Here is an 11,460-nt window from a genome sequence, read left to right on the forward strand (position 1 = left end):
TTAGACCATATGTTTTGCAGTCTTCAAACATAACACCAAGTACCACCAATGACAATATATGGCTTTGTGAGTACCACCAGATCTAAAAGAAAATCTATAATGAACATTTGTAGGTCTAAACAAGGACTGAACTAGATTTGAAACAGGACTACACCTTTACTACAGTTACTTACTAAGACGAGGACAAAAACACTTCAATATGCAAACAGTAGAACTGAAGAGGTCTCTGTGTATCACCAGAACTACACTTCTACATGAGAAGCACTGTGCTACAATAGACTAAATGTTGTGGTGCAGGTTCAAGTATCAGACAAAATTGAGCGGACCATCAAATACAAAAAGAGCACTTGTTTAAAAGATTGTACTGTAAGCATCTTTATTTTGAATCTGCTCTTTTGACACTATTGTTTTTATAATATATTGGTCTGATTGGTCTGTAGTACAGACTGTACAGACTCTGTACAGTTGGTCCTCTGACTGGCTGAGAGCTGGAGACACTTGTCACTGTGAGGGTCACGAGGACATTGGACAAACTTCTCTCCATCATGGACACCACTGCTCACAGATAATACTCCCTACAACTGTACAACAACTCACTCACTGCACCAGACTGTAGAAGGACAGATAATACTCCCTACAACTGTACAACAACTCACTCACTGCACCAGACTATAGAAGAACAGATAATACTCCCTACATCTGTATAACAGCCAATGTCATGTCACTTTCTGTAGAACTTTAATGGGAGCTCTGAACATACACAAAGTATCACAAAGATAAATGCATTTTGTAGAAATCGTATGGATTTGTGTAGGCCTGTCACACTAATGACTGAATTGATGAACTGTTCAGAGAGATTCATTGTAGTATTTAGGGCTAAATATTTGTATGTAATATTTGAGCAAATATTTGAGCAAGTGTTCTTATTTTTGTAGTGTGTTCACTGTAGAGGGTCAAATCATTTACATAAAAAATAGATACTAAAATGTGTCATTGTGTCATTAATTATTTACCTATTACAGTTTTATTCACAATATGTTCTTTTAGAAATGGTTTACTCTGAGACTGTCCTGCTCTCGGGGCGTTGTCTGTGGCATAAAGTGATTATATTATTGTACAATCTAATATTTTCAGACAGGCCCAGATAGGTCATAGAAAGGCATTAGAGCCAACAGTCATATAATAACCCATGGCTGTACAATTATAAAAGACCTAAAGTTCCAAGCAAGGACTGAACTAGACAAAACTACCATTTTTATCATTGCATGGCCTTTCCTTACCCCACCCCCTTGGGTGTAGTCTAGATACAGTTTATAATGACTGTTTTATTTTATTTGTACATGTACAAATCTGTACATAGACAATTGTTAGGAGAAACACAGAGTCCTGCCTGAAGTGTGAGGAACATCTCCAGATCATCACAAGTAGAAATGGTGCCATTTCTCTGGAGGTTCTGTGACATTGGTGACGTCTTCATCACACATCTGTAATTCAACACTGGGACTTTGAGGAGCTTCACATAGTTCTCTTCTAGTCACACTATTTTATACTGGTGCTGCACTGAAGTGCTCACTCTTGTGTCTTCTACAACACTTTAGCCTTTAACATTACATAACACACAACTGTAAATCTCGTTTGTCTTTATATGACATGTTATTTTAGTGTGACATTTGTTCTTACAGTAAGACTGAAGGAGCAGGTTCAGGGCTGAAGAATGGAGGTTCAGGTTTAGACCAGTCACTCTTCATGGACACAGCACTGGACACTGAGGCTGTGGATCTGTGTGTCGAGAGAAAATATCATGTGTTGTTACTTAGAAGACTTTGTTACTGTCAGCTTAGATCAGTCTGACAAAGACACATGTTACACTGCCGTTTTTATTGGATCAATAAGATGAAAACAGCAGCATGTCATGACTGTGTGCTGAATGAGGGCAGCTTGAGAGCACCATGTCCTGCAGTGGGCTCTGTGCTCACTCCACAGCACAGTGGAGCTCCATTAACATTTGCAAGACGACACAGATGAGAGCAGGTTCACCCTGAGCTCCTGTGATAGACGTGAAAGAATTTGGAGAAGACAATGAGAAATAGTCTGGAGAACACTGTGCTGCCTGCAACATGGTTCAGCATGAGTGGTTTGGTGGTGGGTCAGTGATGGTCTGGGGAGGCATATCTATGGAGGGAAGCACAGACTTCTACTGGCTAGAAAACAGCTGTCTGACTGCCATTAGGTATCTACCCGACTAAAACATAATTGAACACCTTTCGGTATTTGGGTCTGTCAGGATGTTCCTCAGACTCTACAGGAGCTCAGTGATGTCCTGACACAGATCTGGGAGGACATTCCACAAGACTCCATCTGTCGTCTCATCAGGAGCAAACGACTTTGTCAAACATGCAGACAAGCACGTGGGGATCACAGAAGATATTGAGAAAGATTTTGAGATGCAGAAATTGCATTTTGTCAAAATGGACAAGCCTGTCACATCATTATTTCACTTTGATTTTCTGGGTCTCTATAAAATGAAGCCCTCTGTAGGCTAAAAATGTGTTTCCATTAAAAGAGGCATCCTTTTGTTTGACATTGCCTTGTCCATATTTGTAGAGATATCCAGGGTTTTTTTCACTTTGAGATCTGATCTGTTTACAGAGTAGATTATTTTAGTTTTACCCTGTTTGACTAGTAAATGAAGGTAAGTGAGTTTTTAATATATATATATATATATATATATATATATATATATATATATATATATATATATATATATATATATATATATATATATATGTGTGTGTGTGTCTACTGCTATATTGAATCCTATTTTAATTTTTAGGCACTGTCCCCAAAATAAATCAGTACATAAGCTGATGGGGTTTAACAGTGAATGACAAATGACTGGACTCACTGTCAGGGAATTCTACCCTAAGACATCAGATTACACCAGACACACCAGAAAGAGACGGTTAAAATTTATACTTGCGCAAGGAGAGTCGTGCACACTGTCTGTCAGCTCCCTGACCGACTCTGCTCAACAACTCTCCAAGTCACACTTTTATTGAAAATCATGTCACAGATAAGCAACACTTGATGACATACATTTCACATGTTATCTTATAACTAACAATCGTCAACTGAACCACCCTCCCATTTCACATTTGATTACATATCCCAAAGATAGACAATTTAGTAGTTCCCCAAGGCCTTCAGTTTTAACATAAGATGGGACAAACCCAGAATTGTTGGCGCCCATAGTAGATTAGCTTAATCTGTCAGTTGACATGTCATTCATATCTGCTGCTGGTATCATGTCCTGTACTTCCTGAACCAAAACAGACCCAAAGCAATGTTGATTACACCATGATTAATATTTAAATGATTCACCCTTTAAATGATTAATACTTTAGTGCACCAAATGACATATATAAATGAGTAACACTTTAATGAGACTTTAATCAAAGAAATACATTTATATCATAGAATTCTCTAACACTCACTTTGTCCCAGAGAGATCCGGCTCAGTGCTCCCCCCTGGAGGTTCTTTTCTGATGGGACGTCCTTTTATCTGCTGATTCCCTGAAGCCATTTCCCCGCTCGCTTCAACTGGAGGAGAAACCACAGAGAGACATATTTCACTCTTTACATTTCTGCTCCATGTGAAAAAGGCTTTTGTCATTTTAACACCACTTCTACTAAACTGACAGTAGCACTGCTCACAACTTTAGGGAAAACCTGTGAACCAGTTCTACTGAATCAAAGTGAGGATTAGTAGTACTTAGGCCTGACATGATATCACATTATATTTATATATTCATATAGAGAAATAGCACGATAAACGATGATCCTGAAACTACTTTATACCACTGAAAAAAAAACAAACAATAAAGATGGATAATCCCAGTGAACCATTTTTAAAAAAGAAATAGAATTATTTAAAGGCAGAGAACCAAAAACTCACCATGGCTCAGACGCTGTTTTCACTGTGAGCACGCAGCTCAATCACGTGACCAGCCTCTGTGGAATGTGAACAGGTAAAACTACTGGGTGCACCCACACAACATGAATTTAATTTGTGATAATGAACTGAAGCTCTATAATTATTTAGGTTTGTACAACTGCTGTGAGGAGGGACAGAAAAGTCATATTTGAGTTCAGTTGGAAACTAAATATGACATTCTGTAAGGGGTCCACCGCCTATTCCGACATCCCTTCATTACGACCTGCCTCTATTTAGATGTGCCGGTTTTCTGAAATTTTTAGTATTGCTATTCCGACACGGAGATGTAGGCGAAATTTCTTATCTGTTCTGTAGCACTGCGGTGGAGTGTCCAAATTGCAATGTGTTGCCAAACTTGGTCAGCAGCCGCCTACAACAGTACATGGAATTGATTTGGCCAAAAGAAACAGGGGCCTAATGTGTTTACAATAAAATTTCATCTTCATACGTCGGCGGTCAAATGTGTGTTTTGGTCTGAATCTCACTGAGCTGGTGCAGTGAACTTCATTGTTTATTATCTAGACTTTATGGTGTTCTCCACAGATCGCCCACACTACAGTATTAGGATAACATGGGCGCTTTTGCACATCGTCAAGTTGTCATTGACTTTTTTTGATCGAGATGACATGAAGAGTCAGCTGGGGGGACCTTAGTTGATCTTGGTTCATTTTTGTGTTACTTAGTTATTTGAACATTAAACATTGTTTTTCTTTTTGGACACCTCTCCACGCTCCCGTTTTTGTTCCACGTCCAGTTTTTTAACATCTTTTAGTGACGTGCCACAGGGTCTAGGGGAGTGTATGGAGTAAGAAAGCTGTCAAAAATATTTGTGCGCATAAACTAGAAATCCGTGCGTATTTGGGAAATCCGTGCATATTTGGCTGTAGTAGCGTTCGGTTCCCGAATTCAAGACATTTTTACAATAGATTTTAATGAACCCACTTGTTGGTCGCTGTTGTAGCTTCTTGTGCTTTTACTCTGTTTTTACCCTCTGCTACAAACTTGAGCTGCACAGTCTTGATCTTGATTGATGTTTCTTCTGCTCGATGAATAATGTCTGTGAAGTGATGACGTATTTTTGACAGTAAAATTCCATCTGTGAATTCGTATTCGTACTGATGAAAGCGTAATCGTAAATTTTCATTTCGTGATTGTAATTCTTGACGTCGTAATTTTTCAATTCGTATTCTGATGGATAAAATACACACAATATATTTTATGTACGACTGGACTCATTTGAGAGTTTACAAATATTTATTTTATGCGCAACTACAGCCAAATATGCACGGATTTACCAAATATGCACGGATTTCTATTCTATGTGCACGAATATTTTTGGAGTGGCATGGTAAAATGTTGTAATTATTTCTTTTGCATAATGTTTGTCTTAATCATGTCATCACAAATATTAAAAACGTAGTAAGTTGAGCCTATTGATAATATCAAACTGGCATTAAAAAAAATCAACAAATCAATTCAACAAATGTTTAATTTAAAAGTAAAAAAAAACAGACCCAGAGTCTTCAGCTTGAGCACCACTGCAGCTCCTTGTCCTCCAGTCTGAACGCCTTTGAGCGTTTGTCCTCGTCCTTTGGGTTGGTGGGTGAAACCGGCGTGTCCACTGCCACGTCTCTATCCTCTGCCACGTCTCTATCCTCCTGGTGCCCCTGGTGCCCCCTGTGCTCCTGCTCATCCTCCTGCAGCCCGGAGTGAGACCACAGCACCGTGAGCGCCCTGAGGTCCAGAGGAGGGTCACAGATGCACAGCAACACAATGTCCTGCCCCACTGACCCTGTATCTGTTAAACAATATAGAAACAGACCAGACTTACAGAATAACTTTTGTTTAGGCAGGCCTTTAGCTTTGCTTCAAAAAGTGACTCTTTTTGTAATCGCACATATATACGTCATACGTTAATACGAGGCTATGTAGAAAAATTAAATAAGCTAATAAAAAAAGAAAACATAACCTGTACTGTAGACCTATAGATAAAACTATTATAAACGTGGTCAGTTGGTCCTACTGCTTCTCTCTGATAAATCAAAAGTGCACTTGCCTGATGTTTTAACTAGGTGGCAGAAGAATAACATGATTAACATGTCTGATAGTCCATGGACTTTAAACCAACTGGACTCTGAATTTCAACATTGAAACTGGCAGCCCAAATGACGCCAAGTTATAACTTGTCCATTATGGCCAGTGTTTTGTAATTATGAATAAATCAGCGTTAGCATTAATAAAGGTCAGGTTTAAGACATTTCAAACTAAAATGTATGTAAGACTTTATTGGCCTATTGATTTAAAGAAGACATATTGTGCTTGTGTCTACTATAGAATGACATCTAAGACACTTGTAGATCATTATGACATAATTTGGATAATAAGACATGATTACACTATGATTACCTACTTTGTGTTGTGGATGTTTAAATATACTTAAAGGTCCAATATAAGGCAGAATTGACTCGTGAGCCTTTAGTCATGTTAGTGTAGCAAAGGTATTGGGCCAGAACAACCACAGCTAACAGTTTAAAATATTTGAGTGGAGAGAGGTTGGCACTGAAATAAACTAAATAAAACGGAGACGTTAGTTTCTGTTGCCTTGGCTTTCTGCTACTGCCAATTAACTTTAATTAAATAAGCACAATACCAAAAATTACAATTTACATAGAAATTACATTTACGTACAATATTCGTTTCTCTTCTTTCCACTCTGTAATAACAATTTAAGTTTCCATCATTCTTGGTAAATAAAACCATAACTATTAATGAATAATGTTCCTTGCATCAAACTTACTATTTATTTCTAATTGAAAAATGTCATAAAATGATTTAAATTTAGGATAGCATACTTGTTGTGACATCACTTTTATGACTGAACCTTTTGCTTTAAGTGTATTATAACTTTTACATGTTCACAACAGAACAATATCGTAACATGACAATAACAACAAATACAAAGTTTGGCTGGAGCGCGTCAAAATAACAAGTTCTAGGAAAAGAAGAAAAAAATATATAAATAAAATAACAAGTTCTAGGAAAAGAAGAAAAAAATACATAAATAAAATAACAAGTTCTAGGGCCTAGAACTTGCTATGGTGATAGTTCTATCACCATAGCAACAGTTGCTATGGTGATAGAACTATCACCATAGCAACATTCTAAGAAGTTAAAGCTTTATAACGGAAGTTAAAGCTTTATAACGGAAGTTAAAGCTTTATAACGGAAGTTAAAGCTTTATAACGGTATGAAAGTTTATAAGAGTGCATTTACGGCATTTGCGACACAGGGACTCTCCAAACAGCAAGCTAACAACATTTTCGAGGAGAAATAGTGTCGTGTGAGGTCTTTTTTGTAGGGAGTTTCGTTGACTTAAATCCTAGTCATGCAGTATTTGCGACCCAGTCACAACAAACAGTCACTGTCAACACTGTTGGATAAAAAGACCCAAAAGAATGGACTGAGGAACACTGTTTATTCTGTCTGTGGAAACAAATATACTGGAGAATGGCAGAACAACAAGAAGCATGGCTGGGGAATTCAAGTGTGGAAGAAGACTGGTGCAATTTATAAAGGTGATTGGAAATGTGGAATGCGTGATGGATGTGGCATGTACAGCATTGGAAATCCACAATCCAATGAGTATACAGAATATTATGGAGAGTGGAAAAATGGGAAAAAACATGGCTTTGGGATATTCAGCTACAACTGCTCAGACATTTATGAAGGAGAGTGGAGTGAGAATACACGTTGTGGGTGGGGAATAATGTACTGTGCCAATGGAGATACCTATGAAGGAGAGTGGTGGAAGGACAAGAGACATGGCAAAGGCATTATTCAATATGCAAATGGAAACTTCTATGAGGGTTCCTGGAGAGATGGAAATAAGAATGGCTATGGGAAGTTATTCTACCCTGACAAAGGGCAGCTTTATGAGGGCCTTTGGGTGGATGGTGTAGCAAAATGTGGCACACTGGCCAATTTCAGATGCGAAGCTTCAAGACCACCAAAATATCAGATTCCACAGCTGCAACTAGTGGATATGCAGGAAGTATTGACTGAAGCCCAATCAGCCTTCGAGAATCACACGATAACAGCCACTCAAGAATAAAGTCCCATCAAAAAACTGGAAAAAAAAAAAAAAAAAAAGTGAACCGCGCACAGGATTTGCACTTACAGGCCAAAGAGAAGAAGCAACTACAGGCGCAGTTGGACGAACAACACAAACAAATGATACTAGAAAGTAGCGTCCACTTAAGTAAGAAAATGCAACAAGATTTGCAGGACGAGGTCGATGAGTTTAAAAAGCACCAGAAAAAAAAATAAGCTCGAGCTTAAAATGATGACGGACGAAAATCAGGACATGAAAGAAAAGATGCAATTATGCAAAAGCCAACTCAAAGTTTCTCAGTCGACTTTGAAATCTGAGAAGGAAAAGTAAGAAATCTTAGAATGCAAGCAGCGCAATATTCTGGTAGGTCTGGAAGGCTGTCGAGACGTTTTACAAGACCCCGCCAAGCTCAAGAAGAAGGTTTCGTCCATGATCGAATACTACATCGCAGGTAACACTAAAGCCATTGTAGATAAGGACGCACGCTATTTGAACAGGCAGTTGGTGGAGTATATACAAGTTCAAAAAGAGCGCACAGAAAGAATTGTAACTCACCACAAGAGGGAGATGGAGCAGTGCGCCAAAACCGCACACAACGCTAAAATACGCAACATCAGTGAAAAAATGGTTCTCGTCAACTCGTCAACGACCAGCGAATGCAACAAAAGAAGAACAAACCTGCTAAAAAAGCACACTAGGCGGGTTAGCAATTAAAATTTTGCCATGTGCAGGCAGTATCGGCTACGTAGTTCAGTACATGGTGGATACTGCTGACCACAAGGAACATGGAGGCTCCAAACTTACTCACCAAAACCTCATCCAATCCCAGACAATGTTATGGCTGATGTGGAAGGAGCTTCAGTAGACCATGGCCGATCCTGAGGAGACCTGGAACTGACCAATCTCCTTTTACATGACGTAACACTGGAATCGCAATTTTTAAAAATTAAAAAAATAAAATAAAATAAAATGAATTTAAAAAAATCTAAGTCTAAGTCTTTTTGTAACCGTTCAGTATTTTGTATTTGAGTTGTTATTATCAGATACTCAACAATCCTTGGATACTTTTGGGTTTATATTTTGTGTCTCATCTGATAATGTCTGATACTGTACTGTTGTGTGTGTGTGTTTTAGACCTGATTTAGTCCTGGTTTAGACCTGTTTTAGACCTGATTTAGTCCTGTTTTAGACCTAGACCTGATTTAGTCCTGGTTTAGACCTGTTTTAGACCTGATTTAGTCCTGATCTAGTCCTGGTTTAGTTCTGTTTTAGACCTGGTTTAGTCCTGGTTTAGACCTGGTTTAGACCGGGTTTAGACCTGTTTTAGGCCTGTTTTAGACCTGATTTAGTCCTGTTTTAGACCTGGTTTAGTTCTGTTTTAGTCCTGGTTTAGTTCTGTTTTAGTCCTGGTTTAGACCTGGTTTAGACCTGGTTTAGTTCTGTTTTAGTCCTGGTTTAGTTCTGTTTTAGACCTGGTTTAAACCTGGTTTAGTTCTGTTTTAGTCCTGGTTTAGTTCTGTTTTAGTCCTGGTTTAGACCTGGTTTAGACCTGATCTAGTCGTGGTTTAGACCTGTTTTAGTTCTGGTTTAGACCGGATTTAGACCTGGTTTAGACTTGGTCTAAATGAATAAAGAATGAAAATGACCAAGTCCAGTTGAAGATTTAATTTGTGGCAGAGGTCTTCAACAGGAGGTCTCTCTCTCTCTCTCTCTTCATCCCCTCGTCTCTCTCTTCATCCCCTCGTCTCTCTCTTCATCCCCTCGTCTCTCTCTTCATCCCCTCGTCTCTCTCTTCATCCCCTCGTCTCTCTCTTCATCCCCTCGTCTCTCTCTCTTCATCCCCTCGTCTCTCTCTTCATCCCCTCGTCTCTCTCTTCATCCCCTCGTCTCTCTCTCTGTCAAACTGCAAACACGTCCACCTGGATTTTGTCCTTTCTTGTTCAGTACATGAGAAAAGTTCTGTTACATGTTCATTTTTACACACAACAGAACTGAAGATCCACACGTCCAGGAGAGAAGGAGAAGAACAGGAGAGGAGGAGAACAGGAGAGGAGGAGAACAGGAGAGGAGGAGAGGAGGAGAAACAGGAGAGGAGGAGAGAACAGAGAAGAGGAGAGGAGAGGAGAAGAACAGGAGGAGGAGGAGAGAACAGGAGAGGGAGGAGGAGAACAGAGAGGAGAAGAACAGGAGAGGAGAGAACAGGAGAGGAGGAGAAGAACAGGAGAGAGGAGAACAGAGAGAACAGGAGAGGAGGAGAAGAACAGGAGAGGAGGAGAAGAACAGGAGAGGAGAAGAACAGGAGAGGAGGAGAACAGGAGAGGAGGAGAACAGGAGAGAGGAGAAGAACAGGAGAGGAGGAGAGAAAGAACAGAGAGAGGAGAGAGAACAGGAGAGGAGAAGAACAGGAGAGGAGAGAACAGGAGGAGAGAACAGGAGAGGAGGAGAGAAGAACAGGAGAGGAGGAGAAGAAGAGAGAGGAGAAGAACAGGAGAGAGAGAAGAACAGGAGAGGAGAAGAACAGGAGAGGAGGAGAACAGGAGAGGAGAAGAACAGGAGAGGAGGAGGAGAAGAAGAGGGAGCAAAAGCAGAAAGGTGAGAGAGAGAGAAGAGCCGTTCTTGGTGTGAGCCGTCCCCCAGCACGGCTCCTGGGATCATTCAGGCTCCAAAACCCCTCCACCACGGTAAGGTGACGACTCAAGGAGGGGAGGAAAAAGGAGACGACAGGACAGGACACGACGAGAGGAAAAAGAAAACAAGAAAGAAAGAAAGTGTGTGAGGGAGAGAGAGAGAGACAGAGGGTTAGAGACAGACAGAGGGTTAGAGAGCGAGAGAGAAAGAGGGGGAGAGGGTTAGAGAGAGAGGGAGAGCTAAAGAAAGAGCGAGAGAGAGGGAGGGAGATAAAGAGAGAGAGTTAGGGAGAGGGAGAGAGAGACAGAGAGAGAGGGAGGGATAGAGAAAGAAAGAGATAAGAGAAAAGGAGCCAAAGAGAGAGTGGGGGGAGAGAGAGAAGAGGGAGGGAGAAAGAGAAGCAGGAGAGAGAGAAAAGGAGAAGTGAGAGATAGAGAGAAAGTAGAGGGAGAAGGAAGGACTAGTGCTTCAGAAAAGACAAAAGCCAAGAAAAGAAAGATCTGCAGCAAGATGAAGCAGCAGGCGGAGGTGTGGCAGGAGCAGCAGGCGGAGGTGTGGCAGGAGCAGCAGGCGGAGGTGTGGCAGGAGCAGCAGGCGGAGGTGTGCAGCAGGCGGAGGTGTGGCGGAGGTGTGGCAGGAGCAGCAGGGCTGTACCTCAGACGCAGACGAGTAACAGCACAGGAGTACCTAATAGGAGGAGCAGAGCGACACAAAGCAGGAGCAGGGA

The 11,460-nt window shown here is 40.5% G+C and overlaps 1 protein-coding gene across 1 annotated transcript; it reads left to right on the forward strand.

Annotated features, from left to right (window-relative positions):
* The first annotated feature begins 7,325 nt into the window (after positions 1–7,325).
* On the forward strand, positions 7,326–8,105 carry LOC110170472 (MORN repeat-containing protein 3-like). Its single transcript, XM_020936129.2, has one exon. It carries the CDS (start codon positions 7,380–7,382, stop codon positions 8,103–8,105), a length of 726 nt encoding a protein of 241 aa, XP_020791788.2. The 5' UTR covers positions 7,326–7,379.
* Positions 8,106–11,460: the final 3,355 nt, after the last annotated feature.

Source organism: Boleophthalmus pectinirostris, unplaced genomic scaffold (assembly GCF_026225935.1).
Source record: "Boleophthalmus pectinirostris isolate CB_2022bp ecotype Guang Dong unplaced genomic scaffold, ASM2622593v1 HiC_scaffold_6, whole genome shotgun sequence".
NCBI lineage: Eukaryota > Metazoa > Chordata > Actinopteri > Gobiiformes > Gobiidae > Boleophthalmus > Boleophthalmus pectinirostris.